Source organism: Schistocerca serialis, chromosome 4 (genome assembly GCF_023864345.2).
Source record: "Schistocerca serialis cubense isolate TAMUIC-IGC-003099 chromosome 4, iqSchSeri2.2, whole genome shotgun sequence".
Classification (NCBI taxonomy): Eukaryota; Metazoa; Arthropoda; class Insecta; order Orthoptera; family Acrididae; genus Schistocerca; species Schistocerca serialis.
The window spans coordinates 455,907,702-455,922,989 of NC_064641.1; the positions used below are offsets into that span (position 1 = coordinate 455,907,702).

Consider the following 15,288-nt stretch of genomic DNA (forward strand, 5'->3'; position numbering starts at 1 on the left):
CGGTACGTCCACCCGGCCTCCCGCATTCCCACTATACGCCCTCGCTCAAAGTCTGTCAACTGCACATACGGTTCACGTCCACGCTGTCGCGGCATGCTACCAGTGTTAAAGACTGCGATGGAGCTCCGTATGCCACGGCAAACTGGCTGACACTGACGGCGGCGGTGCACAAATGCTGCGCAGCTAGCGCCATTCGACGGCCAACACCGCGGTTCCTGGTTTGTCCGCTGTGCCGTGCGTGTGATCATTGCTTGTACAGCCCTCTCGCAGTGTCCGGAGCAAGTATGGTGGGTCTGACACACCGGTGTCAATGTGTTCTTTTTTCCATTTCCAGGAGTGTATTAGTACTACATTCTTAACAAAATAGGACTTCAATCCCAGTTTAACAAACTGATACACTTCACACCATGCTTCACTAACTGCTTAGAGGGGTTACCAGCTCACTATTTTCATCTTTGGTTTGGCAAACGTGTCTTCCGCGCCGAGGTACTTTGCTGTGTTGTTTATGTTGCTGAGTGTGTTGTTTCTGTACTTCTGTTTGTAAACAGTATATTGGGTTTTAACTAAGCAACACAAGCGAAAATGTCGGAAAGAAAAGTATTAAATGTAGGTATCCGTAGTGAACGATTTGTTGTAAAATTGTATATTCGTCTAATGACAAATTAAATTGTTGACCAGCCATGAGTTCACTGATATGTAACTTGACTTTTCAGAAATATTATCCTCCGGATTTCGATCCGTCGAAAATTCCGAGGATGAAGATGCCAAAAAATCGTCAATACACTGTGAGACTTATGGCTCCATTTAATATGAGGTGAGAAACCATATCATAAGTTATAATGACTTCTCAGTGTGATGATGTCTGTTCAGTCTTGTTTAGTAAGCCATTTATCTAAGTATGATATTATGTGTCTATTCATTCTTCGACGATTTTCATTGTATAGTTTTCGTCCGCTTACATGAACATGAATAGTCTGTTATAACATCCAAGTACTGTCAGTAAATTCTCTCATGAGGCGAAGCTCTATCACTACCTTATCTCAGTTTATGTTGGAATGAGTGACATACCATGTAAAAACTGAAGGAAATATTGTGACTAATGGAATAGAGAAGAGATTTCACGACGGGAAAAAATTGCGAGGCCTTGTGCTACCAGTTTTCGTTCTGTGAATGGCAAGTCATTTTTGAGCAATCTGAGAAAATGTTAGTGAGAAAGTGCTCTAGAGGTCAGCAAAACAGTATTCCACATCTGTTCCTAGTCTACAAGAAATTCCAGTTGTCTTCCAATCTCATATTTAAAAAACACTGCTGTGGACAGTTGGGTTTAGTCTGTCAGTGTTTGGAGGTTGTATGACACACGTCAAAGCTAGAATTATTCAGTCCATGCAGGTCAAGCGAATTGTATAGTGGTTAAGGCATTATGCTCACATTCGAAAGTTGTGGGTTGCAAATCCCTACCTAGCCCTTCAGATGTAGGTTTTGTGCGTTTTCTGTAAATTAATAAAATTGTTTATTGAATGGTTTCTTTGAAAATGAACACCCATTTTGTTTCCTACCCTTATTCAGTGTGAGCTTATGCTTCATCTCTAATAACATTAGCACCAGTATCAGGATGTTAAACTTAGTTATCTTCAGTATTCACCCATCCCTAATTTCCAGTAAATGCAAGTCAATAAGAATAATGTAATCAATATAATTGTGTCACACTGCATCAGTTAGTTGTGTCTCCTCAACCACTACTCCTATAACCGATCCTGGCAGGTGATGGTAGCTAGTATACTCCAGTTAAAATTGCTTTCTGATTGATGTTTCAGTGAATTGAGTGGTAGGTGCGAGCCACCAGTCAGTCTTAGTTCTTTCTCAAGCACCAAGTGCTTGCTGTGTTTCCTGTTTTGTAGGTAGGTGTGGCACCTTGTTAAGTGTGGCTGGCAGTGCATCAGCAACAGTGCAATGCAATCTGTCAAGCACAAAGTAATTTTAATCAGAGTATAATTAACAATGTGTTAAATTGATGTGTTGACTGTTTGCTTTTGTCTCAGAGTTTTCGGCTGACATTTGTGTAATGATTTTGCTGACTTCATCCAACACAAGTGACTGGGATTACCTAAGATTCACACTCCATTGCTTGTGGCAGACTAGAGTCAAACCCAGTTCTCGCATGTACTTTCTGCCCCAGTGTCTTTGAGACTTTCCCAGATCTGTACCATTAGTTCTCCCTCTGTTACCTGCAACGATCATTCACTGTAGGACGGTAATCCAGGGTCTGTTTCTCTCGAGGTTTTCTGCTTTCTTGTTAAGAATATTGTCATGCTTACATAGGCATCCAGTTGTGGCGTAAAGAAGGGGCTCGTGCCCCCTCCTGGAATCTGGATACGGGATTTGTATTTATTAAAATATTTTTGTGAATTTCTGGTAATGATTATGTGCTACTCTACTAAACTACACATTACAGAATTGTTGTTTCCATGAATTGATGATACCTTCTCAAGCTGTGTTGGGTGCAGCCCAGTGCCACATATAGTCCAATGATCTCTGCAGTCCAGTTGTAAAAGCTGCACAGTAATGTTACAAACCTCAGATGAAGATTGCATTGATTCAGCTGTTGAATGTCAATACCAAAGGCCAATTTGAATGTGATTTTGCAAGATTTCCCACATTTAACTAACCATATACCGGCCTTAGGCTACACTTTACATGATCAACTAAAAAAATAAAGCTTTCAAAACACATTCTGGTTAACTTAGCTATGCCAGTCAACATTAAAAAATAGAAAACATGAAAGTAATGGAATAAAAGTAATAATGTGATCAGATGTGAAGTTTTGTGAAAGAACAAAGTGTAGTAGATGCCAACATAGTTGAATTTGTTGTTGTTGCTATGGTCTTCAGTCCAGAGACTGGTTTGATGCGGCTCTCCATGCTACTCTATGCTGTGCAATCTTCATCATCTCCCAATACTGACTGCAACCTACATCCTTGTGAATCTGCTTAGTGTATTCATCTCTTGGTCTCCCTCTATGATTTTTGCCCTCCACGTTGCTCTCCAGTACTAAATTGGTGATCCCTTGATGCCTCAGAACATGTCCTTCCAACCGATCCCTTCTTCTAGTCAAGTTGTGCAACAAATTTCTCTTCTGCCCAATTCTGTTCAGTACCTCCTCATTAGTTATGTGATCTACCCATCTAATCTTCAGCATTTTTCTGTAGCACCACATCTCAAAAGCTTCTATTTTCTTCTTGTCTAAACTATTTATCGTCCACGTCCACTTCCATAGGCCTACATGGCTACGCTCCATACAAATGTTTTAAGAAGTGACTTTGTGCACTTAAATCTATACTCTGTGTTAACAAACTTGTCTTCTTCAGAAACACCTTCTTTGTCATTGCCAGTATACATTTTGTGTCCTCTCTACTTAGACCATCATCAGTTATTTTGCCCCCCAGATAGCAAAACTCATATTACTACTTTAAGTTCCTCATTTCCTAATCTAATTCCCCCAGCATCACCCGATTTAATTTGACTACATTCCATTATCTTCCTTTTGCTTTTGTTGATGTTCATCTTATATCCTCCACTGCCCATTCCGTTCAACTGCTCTTCCAGCTCCTTTGCTGTCTCTGATGGAATTACATTGTCATCAGCAAACCTCAAAGTTTTTATTTCTTCTCCATGGATTTTAATACCTACCCCGAATTTTTCTTTTGTTTCTTTTACTGCTTGCTCAGTATACAGATTGACTAACATTGGGGATAGGCTACGACCCTGTCTCACTCTCTTCCCAACCGATGCTTTTCTTTCATACCCCTCAACTGACTCTTATAACTGCCATCTGGTTTCTGTACAAATTGTAAATAGCCTTTCGCTCCCTGCATTTTACCCCTGCCACCTTCAGAATTTTAAAGAGAGTATTCCAGTCAACAATGTCAAAAGCTTTCTCTAAATGCTAAAAATGCAGGTTTGCCTTTCCTTAATCTATCTTCTAAGATAAGTCGTAGGGTCAGTGTTGCCTCACGTGTTCCTATATTTCTACGGAATCCAAACTGATCTTCCCTGAGGTGAGCTTCTACCAGTTTTTCCATTCGTCTGTAAAGAATTCGCATTAGTATTTTGCAGCCGTGACTTATTAAACTGATAGTTCGGTAATTTTCACATCTGTCAACACCTGCTTTCTTTGGGATTGGAATTATTATATTCTTCTTGAAGTCTGGGGGTGTTTTGCCTGTCTCATACATCTTGCTCACCAGATGATAGCATTTTGTCAGGACTGGCTCTACCAAGGCTATCAGTAGTTCTAATGGAATGTTGTCTACTCCTGGGCCTTGTTTCGACTTAGGTCCTTCAGTGCTCTGTCAAAAAATTTTCACAGTTGAATTAACCTAGTTATATTAACCTATTGTAAGGTTTATTCCCAGTTTCTCCACTTCTAGAAGCATTAATTTCTCAATTTTGGTTGGTTATTTTTGTTGACCTCGAACATGATTTGCTTAATTGCTCTGAATTTTTTTATAGGAGATCTTTAATTTTCTGTTCCTGCTTTATAGTATGAGCATTTTAACAAATTTTTTGTGAATATTTCATATGTAGCTTTATTTCATAACCCATTGGACATCGTGGATGTAATCATTTGAGGCTGTAATTTCTGATTATTGGATCAAAAAGGTGGCATTCATATTCATGTTAGTAACAAAAAGATTTACTTTGCATATACTATCAAAATGAGCTTATCATTTAGGTATCAAAGCCATCAACCTTCAAATTCTACTTGGATAACTAGTGGTCATTTGAAGTAGGAAACATTTTCTATCCTTATTGTCATATTTAGTTATTGGGGCACACCACATTTTCAGATAATCACACTCAGTTTTATCAAAAATGTCAATTTTAAAATTTTTGCCACACCTTGAAAGAATTTCAGGAATAATAAGATGTCTGATACCACCCAGCAGCCTAGACCCTTGACGTCATCAGCATGGTTGTTTGTTCTTACACGCTATGGTAACTATCATGTCACGCAATAATAAACGACATCACAGTATAGCCTATAATCCAGTTCTTTCAAATAAGAATATCAGTCTCATGGGATGACCATGGAAATTAGGGGGTTTGTGCAGGGTCAAACAAAGTAAGAACATTCATAACAAGAAGTACATAGCAAAACAAACAGCCCATGATACCACAGATATCACTCCAAAGACTGGTAATTAAAAAATTGCTCCAAAAGCCAGTATCAAAACCTTCACGTGAACTGTGTAGCTCAGCTGAAACCCACATTATCAACAATCTGTAGCTCACACATCTAATTATTATCAAAAACCAACTTCACAAAAATAACTATAACACACTCCACATTTCCCCACCAGTATCAGCTAATAGATCTGAACTTTAGCTAACAACCCATCTGACTGTTCATAAAAAATTTACTTCATCAATTTTGATCTCAAAGAAAATTTCACACACACACACACACACACACACACACACACACACAAAATAACAACCATTAATGAAACCCATATGTACTTAATCTACATACATACTCTGCAAGCTACCATGTAGTGCCTGACAGAAGGTACCATGTGCCACTATTAGTCATTCCCCATCCTATTCCACTCGCAAATAGGGCAAGAGAAAAGTGACTGTCTGTATACCTATGTTGTTGTTGTTGTGGTCTTCAGTCCTGAGACTGGTTTGATGCAGCTCTCCATGCTACTCTATCCTGTGCAAGCTTTTTCATCTCCCAGTACCTACTGCAACCTACATCCTTCTGAATCTGCTTAGTGTATTCATCTCTTGGTCTCCCTCTACGATTTTTACCCTCCACGCTGCCCTCCAATACTAAATTGGTGATCCCTTGATGCCTCAGAACATGTCCTACCAACCGATCCCTTCTTCTGGTCAAGTTGTGACACAAACTTCTCTTCTCCCCAATCCTATTCAATACTTCCTCATTAGTTATGTGATCTACCCATCTAATCTTCAGCATTCTTCTGTAGCACCACATTTCGAAAGCGTCTATTCTCCTCTTGTCTAAGCTATTTATCATCCACGTTTCACTTCCATACATTGCTACACTCCATACGAATACTTTCAGAAATGACTTCCTGACACTTAAATCAATACTGGATGTTAACAAATTTCTCTTCTTCAGAAACGCTTTCCTTGCCATTGCCATCCTACATTTTATATCCTCTCTACTTCGACCATCATCAGTTATTTTGCTCCCCAAATAGCAAAACTCCTTTACTACTTTAAGTGCCTCATTTCCTAATCTAATTCCCTCAGCATCACCCGACTTAATTAGACTACATTCCATTATCCTTGTTTTGCTTTTGTTGATGTTCATCTTATATCCTCCTTTCAAGGGCTTATGTGAACTGTGTGTTGACGGCAGCAGAATCATCCTTCAGCCAGCTTCAAATGCCATTTCTCAAAGTTTTCGAAATGTGGTCTTCCCTCCAGAGATTCCTATTTCACTTCACAGAGAGTCTCCATAATGCTCACATGTTGATCGAACCTATTGGTAACATGTCTAGCAGCCCCTTTAATATTACTTAGGGTGAATTCCAAACACTCGAGTAGCACTCAAGAATAGGTCACACTAGTGTTTTGTTCATGATTTGCTTTACAGATGATCCATACTTCCCTAAATTCCCCCAGAAAGCAGAATTCAACCATTCGCCTTCCCTGCTACCCTCCTTATGTGATTCTTTCATTTTATATCACGTTGCAATGTTACACCTAGATATTTACTAATGCTGTATTAGAACATTGTGGAATTGTTTTTCCTGCTCATCTGCACTAACTTAGGTTTTTCAACTTTTAGAGCTAGCTACCATTTGTTACAGCAACTGGAAATAAGTCATCTTGTATCCTCCTACTGTCACTCAAATGACACCACCTTCTCACACACCACAGCATTATCGAAAAAAAAGCCACAGATTGATGCTCACCCTGTCTATCAGCTCATTTACGCATGAGTAAATAGAGAATAAGAGCGGTCATATCACACTTCCCTGGGGCACTCCTTATAGTGCTCTTGTCTCTGATGAACACTAGGTTGTATTATTTAAGAAGTCTTTGAGCTACTCAATATCTGGGAAGTTGTTCTGTATGGTCACACATTTGTTAACAATCTGAAATGGGGTGCCATGTCAAATGCTTTCTGGAAATATAGGAATATGGAATCTGCCTGTTGCCCTTCATCCATGGTTCACAGGATATCATGTTTGAGAAAAGGACAAGCTAAATTTCAATGGCAATGCTTTCAAAATATGTTCTGATTTGTGGACAGCAGTGTCCCCCCCCCCCCCCCCCCAAGGAAATTTATTAAATTCAAATACAGAATACATTCAAAAATTCTGCAGCAAACCAATGTTAAGGATATTGATCTGTAATTTTGGGTGTCAGTTCTTTTACTCATCTTGAACACATCAGTCACCTGTGTTTTTTTCAAATCACTTGAGACTTTGTGCTGGGTGAGAGATTTGTGATATATACAAGCTAAGCCAATGCCATATAGTACTCTCTGTAAAACCGAACTGGTATCTCATCCGGATGTGGCGACTTATTTGTTTTGAACTATTTGAGTTGTTTCTCTAAGACAGGGATGCCTGTTGCTATGTTCTTCATATGGTAGACTGTATGAAAATCCATAACAATCATGTGTGGCAGATTTCTTAATCGTGAAATTTAATTCATTTTGCTGACTTCTGTTGCCACACCTGACTGGTCAACAAATGACCGTGTAGAAGCCTTTGACCCGGTTGGCGATTTTTATGTAGGACCACAATTTTTTCTGGTTCTCAGCAAGATCTTCTGCTAAGGTATGAAAGTGATGGTTGTTGTATGTTTGCTTATCAATATTTTTAAGGCACACAAATATCTACCAACATTTTCCACTCATCGTTTGTGCATTCTCTTTTAAACCGAGAGTGCAACAGTCTCTGCCGCTGCAGGAATTCCTGAATTTTTTATTAAACCACAGTAGAGTTTTTCCATCTTTAATCTACTACTTGCCCCAGAATTCTCCACAGTGCAGTTTTTACAGTCTTTTTAAACTTTTCCCATAATTCTCTATGTCCATAAACCTTGAACTAAATTGTGTCCATTCAGTAATTAAGTGGGATGCTAACAACATGCTTATCTTTTCTTTTCAATAAAAATACTTTCCTGGCCTTCTTGATGGATTTATTAACTTCACTAACCATCAACACTATTACGACGGCATGGTCACCAATCACTGTCTGTATACTGACGCCACTGATAAGGTCAACCTATTTCCGTAGTATGTGGACTGTCAAGCTAGCTGATAAAGATTGTTTTTGGAAAAAGTGTTCAAAAGTACTTTCTAAGACTGCCTATCCATACCACCTGCAATGAATCTATAATCTGCTTCAGATACTCATTCCTGGTTCAAGACTCAGCAACTGTGGTCAGTTTCAATAGTTCCGTGCACTGTTGCCACTTCACACATTGTATCATAAGGCCATATGACTGGATAAATTTAATTGTAGTTGCCGTATCATCACCCATAGGCCTAGTGGTAACTAACATGTGACTCATAAATTGTGCTGTAAGGTCTTTAACCACAAAATTTCCAACTTTTAACAACATGTTGAACTGAAAATTCGAAGACCGAAAACAAAAGAGTAGCCAGCTAATGATATTAAAATAACTCACTGGCAAGCCAATAAAAACAAATTTTCAAAACACGGAGTAACGTTAACATTGAGCATTAAGTCCAATGCCTCACCAACATCACTCCCATCGAACTAATAAACTAAGATATTCAGTGCTAGAGAGGGCCACTACGGATGACAAATCGCCATCTCTAAAAACAATACATTCCAAATACTTCACATAACACAACATAGCTTGCACCACTGTTCAAAGCTGGCAGGTGGTATAGCACATTTCAGTGGAATCAAAATTTCTGCAGGCACCATTGCATTCTTATAAATTTTGAAATTTTGACAGCTCTCTGAACAAATGGAAATGGTAGCTCTCCTCCACAGTAAGCACATGTGTGGCAACAAATTTTATTCCTTGGTTCATTTTACACACCACATGCTCTGCCACAGCCTTCAGTACTGTTTGTGTTTGATTATCCTGGTATTGATGGAGCATCCAGTCATTCCAACATAGCTTTTTCCCATTTCTCCTGATTCACATAGTACACAAAATACTCCTCACGTTGCAAGTTTATCCTTTTCGACACAAACTGATTTTTTTGATCAGTTTGTTTAATAATTTCCTCGTGTTTGTGCAATATACAACCAATTCTGTCTTCCTGGGAATTTATGGCAATATCTCCATTTCATCTCCTGACTTGCCATTTTGCCAGATGTTAGGTTTTGTGACACTTCGTATATAGCTGGTGGAGTGCCCATTGTTCCTCAGAATGCATTCTAAGTGTTTCATTTCGGAACCGAGGTGCTGCAGCTACAAGTGTGTTAATCATATCTCTTTTCTGCAGAAAATGATTTGAAAGTTTGTACATGTGTGTTGATTTCCAATGCATGTTTTGTCCTGGATTGTCACCATTCCTTGTAACCAGCACATCTGGAAAGGATAGATGTTGATCCTTTTCTACCTCCATAGTACATTTAATGTTTTCATGGAGACTTGGTCAGATGTCTTAGGAAGTCACCTAGATGTTCCTCACTAGGGTTGCCCACAATAAAGGTGTGTCAACATACCTGGACTTCATCTTAGCTTTGCAAGGTGTCAAGTACAGCATCTGTCTTTCAAAAGGCTTCAGGAAGAAATTGACAACCACTGGACTAATTGGACTACCTGTGGCAATGTCTTCTAGCCATTTGTAGAAATCACCATTCAACATGAAGTAGCACTTGATAAAACTTGTATGAAACAGTTTGATGATGTCCTGTGTAAAAATGGAAGCAATGTGCACTAGAAAGTTATTGAGTGGCACATTGGTAAACAAAGAATCAACATCAAAGTTGACCAGGAAGTCATTTGGGCAAAGTCATTGTTTCTTCATTTTTTCAATGAAATTTCCTTATTCCTTTCTGTATGTGTCAGTCTTTCCCACATATTGATGAAGCAGATTGGCCAAGTGTTTAGCTACTTTTTACATTGATGAACCAAGAGCACTTACAATCAGCCTTAATGGTACACCATCTTTGTAGAGTTTTGGTAACCCATATAGCTTATGTGGTGGGGTTTTCGTGTTGTGTAGGTTCCTGGGTATGCCTGCCTGGAAAGAAGACGCCTTGATTAACTGACCTGCAATGTCAGATTATGTGGAATATGAATTGGTTATTGTTGTTAACTCACATGATCAGCAGTAGAGCTACAAATTTGTTAGCCACTACAAAGTTCCAATTTCACCACAAAATTTCTGTGTAAGGCCACAACAACAAAAAATTACAAGGGTTTTCATTGGAAGATCAGTGTGAGAAATTTGATTTTTTTTTTTTTTTTTTTACAAAGAAAAATTTTAGTTTATCATATTTATCTTCTGTCATTTGTTTTATTAAAAGGTGTGTTACTTGTGGAGAGTACATCTACAAGGGAAAAAAATTCAATGCGCGAAAAGAAGATGTTGAAGGAGAGGATTATCTAGGAATAAGGATCTACAGATTTTACATAAAGGTAAATGTTTTCCACATTTTTGTAACAGTCATTTAATTATCTACTCAATTTATTATAAATTATGTATTTCTGAATTATTGTTTACAGCAGATGTAACACTCATTTAATTATATATTCAGTTTATTATAAATTATGTATTTCTGATTTATTGTTTACAGGAGAAGTAAGTTCACACATTGTATCAGCTTTAGTTATAATTGTCCATATTAGACGTGAACAACTTTTTCCAACTCGTGTTAAAGAAAATTGCTACTGTAATCTGTACCTGTTAATGCATTTTACTTTACACTCATAAAGTATTACAAACACTGATCTTCTTTTTCTTTTTGTTTATGCCTGCTTAGGACCACAAGGCTTGCTTTGATGCTTTACATGGGTCTTCTGTTTCTTCTTCGCCCAGAAAGCTTTCATTTTCTGACTGCGAGCAAGCTTCTTCTCCTCTGTCCACTTTAGTCTGCTGGTTCCTGTGCTCTTTTTGCTGGTAAGAGACAATGGGAATAGCCCTTGTAGAATGATTTGCCAGAATTTCAACTGGCCCTGTATGGTTTCTAATGGAATTTCAAGTTGCTCCAGGTCTGATTTCACTGTAGTAATCCGTTTGTTCTTAGAGGCTTTCCTACTACCTGTCATGGTGAAGATTCTGTTTGTGAGTCTACAGGGGTTCATGTGGGTCAAATGTCCTTAGAAGGCCAGTCATCTTTTCCTCATAGATGTGATTATGTTTTCATAGAGATAGTACAGCTCACTATTGTGTTTGATCTAGTAGTTGCCATCCTCTTCTCTTGTTGGTTCTAGTAGTCTCCTTAGGATTTTATGTTCCTTGAGCTCTAGTTTCCTAAGTGGGCCCTTGCTGGTCATCAGGAAGCATTCAGAGGCATGCAGTACAAGGGCCTTTCTGCTGAGTTGTAATGTTTGAGTTTAGGGTTCTTGGAAAGGTACTTGGAGACGTAAATACTCTTGCAGGAGTGGTAGACCCTCTCCAATTTGTCACGTCTGGCATATATTCATTTGGTGAAATCCACTCTCCTAAATATTTCACTGCGGAGGCTTAGAGAACGTGTTGCCCTCTAGTGGAATTGCAGATGGGGCTCCTGTGATGTTACAAATTAACTCAGTTTGTTGTATACTGACCTTCAAACTGGTCATAGCTGCAATGTTGCAGAGCCTCTGTAGTTGGTGAGTAGCCTCATTTATATTGTGAGGCAGAGTACATTGAGGTTATCCTTGTTTTATCCAATCTTCATTCCAGTTCCCGATGGTAGTGTGCAAGTCCATTCCCTGATATTCTTCTTCAGTACACTTTTGAAAAGTATGCATGAGAGGTCATCACCTTGTCTTACTCCTGTTTGAATGGTGAAACTCTCAGAGAGCTTACTGTGGAGGTGATGTTCCTCAGAAGGGTCTTGTTTAATGTGCTGTTCTTCTCATGTAGCCCAACTTCTCATAGGGAGGAGATCAAGGTCTGCCTACCTATCAAGTCACATGCCTTTTGAAGATCCAACTGGATGGCTACCCAGGTATGTCTGCTGTGACTCTGGTATTAAAGATGGTCTGGACATTTTGTATTTGCTCTGTGCAAGATCTACTAGCTTGAAAGTTGGCCTGATATTCATCAAGTTGGTTGCTAACTCCATAAACAAGGTGGTGTGGTGCTGTGGGATCTTGTCCAGTGTTTCTTCAGTCTTTATTGTCTAACTGAAACTTCCAATCAGGTGTGCAAACAGAGGCTGTGTACCATGTGTTCTCCAGTTTGTCCCCCCAATGGATGTCTCCTGCGTTATTGTTCTTTAAGACCTCCTCTTCTTGTTGTATCAGAGATGTGGTGTAGTTTCTCTTGGAATTACGGATGGTGTTCACTTTCTTTGTGTTAAAAAAAACCTGGTGGTTTGGATCTTTCTTTCACTTGATCCAGGCTCTGTGCCTTTTCTCTATATCCTGGTCACAGTCTGTGTTTCACCAGGGATACTTGCCTTTGTTGGATGAGGCAGGGGTGGTTGCTTGTGTGGCATACAGTAAGCAAGGTGGTATGGTGTTGTGGGATCTTGTCCAGTGTTTCTTCTAGAGTGCTCCAGTAGTGTTAAGGTACTTCTGGGTTTTCCTTGTTAGTGTCATTTTTAAGTGTATGAAAGTTCACTGTAGGTGCATGTTGAGGTCTTACCATCAGGCGAAGTAAAACCTGTTAAATGATTGATCATTCTTTGATGTACAGCTAAACCAGTACCTAGGTATGGGAGTTCCTTTATCACTCTGATACGTGGTTTCCCTTTGTAGATCCTGTACTCTGTACAAACATTGTCATTTAATGGATACATGAAATGTATTCGTAATTGTGAATATGGACAACCATTAGTTGAAATTGAATCACAACAATGAAAATTTGTGCCAGATTGGGACTCGAACCTGGATTTCCTGCTTATTGTGAGTGTTCACCTTACCATTAGACTATCTAAACACAACTCAGGGTCAGACCCAAACTTCCATATGTCATCAAGAGTAAGGCGACTGCTCACAGTAAGTGGGAAATCCGGGTTCAAGTCCCAGTGTGGCACAAATCTTCATTGTCATACCGGTATATAGCTGATGGTTGACCATATTTGCAACTGTGGATACATTTCATGTGTTTCATAATAACTGTAATCGCTGCAATGCCTATATACAATGTTGCAGTGCCTGTATTGTTCAGAAATATGATGCAATTTTCCTTTAGACCATGCAAGCCTGCCCAAAGGAACGTTGCATCGTACTTCTGAACAACAAAGGCGTAGCAGTATCATATTTGACAAACTCTTCCATTGCTTCTTCTAAGAAACATTCCCCCCTCCCCCCTCCCCCCCCCCCCCCCCCCCAGAAGGAAGATATGAGTTGTAATACTCTACTTCTAATTTTTTTTTTTCCCTAAACTCACATAAACATCTAATATATGTTTTAAGATAGTTTTAACATTCTTTTTATATGAAATGTGTCAAATTATTTCCCAATATAATACATTTTCCCAGTGCATACATGGCTCAGTGTTCAGATGGCCATCAAGAAACAAAGAGTGTCAATACAAGAGATGCTTATTTTAATTGACATACGATTGAGAATTACGTATGTGCAATTTACATTACAATAGTAATATTTCATGAATCCCAGGGAGAATGGTCTTCGGGATGTGGAAAGAAGTCAGGCATGTACATTTATTTCTATTCCAGCACAAAAGAGTGAAATGACATGACATGACTATATACAGTGCTAATTCTAATTATACCTTAGCCAAAACATTAAACATAAGAGCTTCTGTGAAGATATTGTTCAAAGTGGAGTAAAATAGGTTGCCCAGTAGAAAATTCTTTAATTCAGTTGTAAACTCCACTTCATCATCTACATAACATTTAATCTGCTCTGGTAAGTCATTGAATACATGTGTACCTAAGCATCTGACTTCTTTCTGTTCTAATGTTAACTCCCTTGAGATCTTTGTAGAGTTTGTTCTTGGTTCTGATGTCAAAAGTTGCCACAAATTCAAGGACCAGATAGTGGAGTCAAAATACTACAACTGTGGAATAGTAATGTGTGCTTTCTGTGTACATACAGTTGGAAGTGACTATATGGAACACATGCTCATTTTTATGTGCAAGTACATGATATACCTGGTGCTCCATGTTTCAAGTGTTGAGCTGGAAGGGAAGGTCCAGTTGCATGATGCAGGATAACCTCACTTTCCTGACATGACCTTCCCTTTTGTGTGTGTGTGTGTGTGTGTGTGTGTGTGTGTGTGTGTGTGTGTGTGTGTGTGTGAGAGGGGAGGGTGGTGCAGTACTTTCCAATGAAGACATACTTCTTGTTCTCTGCAAAGATGTTATAACTATACAGAATGTGGTGGTCACTATGTTGAACATCCTCTGTAATGTACAACACTGTCGAGTAAACAGTACATTATCTTTGCTGAACTTAAGAAGTGTGTGCATTGGTTGAACTTTTTCCCTGGATTACTTTCAAGGCTATAAGTTCCTATTCAAAAGTTGTTGTACTTCAACTCCTCTATTAGCACAACTTTAATTTGTGCACAACTTTTTGGATAGTTGGCAAAATACCTAGATTTTTGAATAGGTCGCTGCAGGATGTTCTTGAATTTACACCAATTATAATTCTTGTAACACACTCCTGTATTCTGAAAATAACCTCAGTTTCCACAGAAAATGACTCCATAACTCATTAGTAAATGGAAACACACAGAGAAAACTGCTTTGTTTATTTTTAAATAGTCTACATTAGTAATCATGCACACTGCATACATTGCTGATCCAAGATGCTTCATTAACTCTAGGCAGTGGGTTTTTCTATCAGTGTTGTGATGTATCTGTAGCCACAAAGCTTAATACTTTCTACTGCTTGTATTTGATTGATTGAGAAACTTATGTTTATAGCTTTTGGACTCTGTGAGGGGTACTGAATTGTATGTATTGAGTCAAAATTCTGCAATAATCCACTTGCCTTGTATCATCTGTTGATATTTTCTAATATTTCATTAGCTACCTTTTCGGTAAGAGGACAGGTGCTGTTGTTTATTCATATTCATGTATCATTTGCAAAAATTACAAATTTTGCATCTTCTGAAGCTGCGATTGGAAGATCATTTACTTATACTCTAAGACAAAACAACACTACACACTTTGAAGGAATTATGAT

General features: G+C 38.7%; 1 protein-coding gene across 1 annotated transcript in view; it reads left to right on the forward strand.

The window, feature by feature from the left end:
- Positions 1–482: 482 nt before the first annotated feature.
- The window catches only part of LOC126473836 (splicing factor YJU2), a 78,846-nt gene continuing 64,040 nt past the window's right edge, over positions 483–15,288 (forward strand). The window contains exons 1-3 of the mRNA XM_050101162.1: positions 483–606; positions 714–814; positions 10,506–10,617. Coding sequence (XP_049957119.1) covers positions 583–606; positions 714–814; positions 10,506–10,617 — 237 coding nt within the window. The 5' untranslated portion in view covers positions 483–582. The remainder of the gene's footprint in view (positions 607–713; positions 815–10,505; positions 10,618–15,288) is intronic.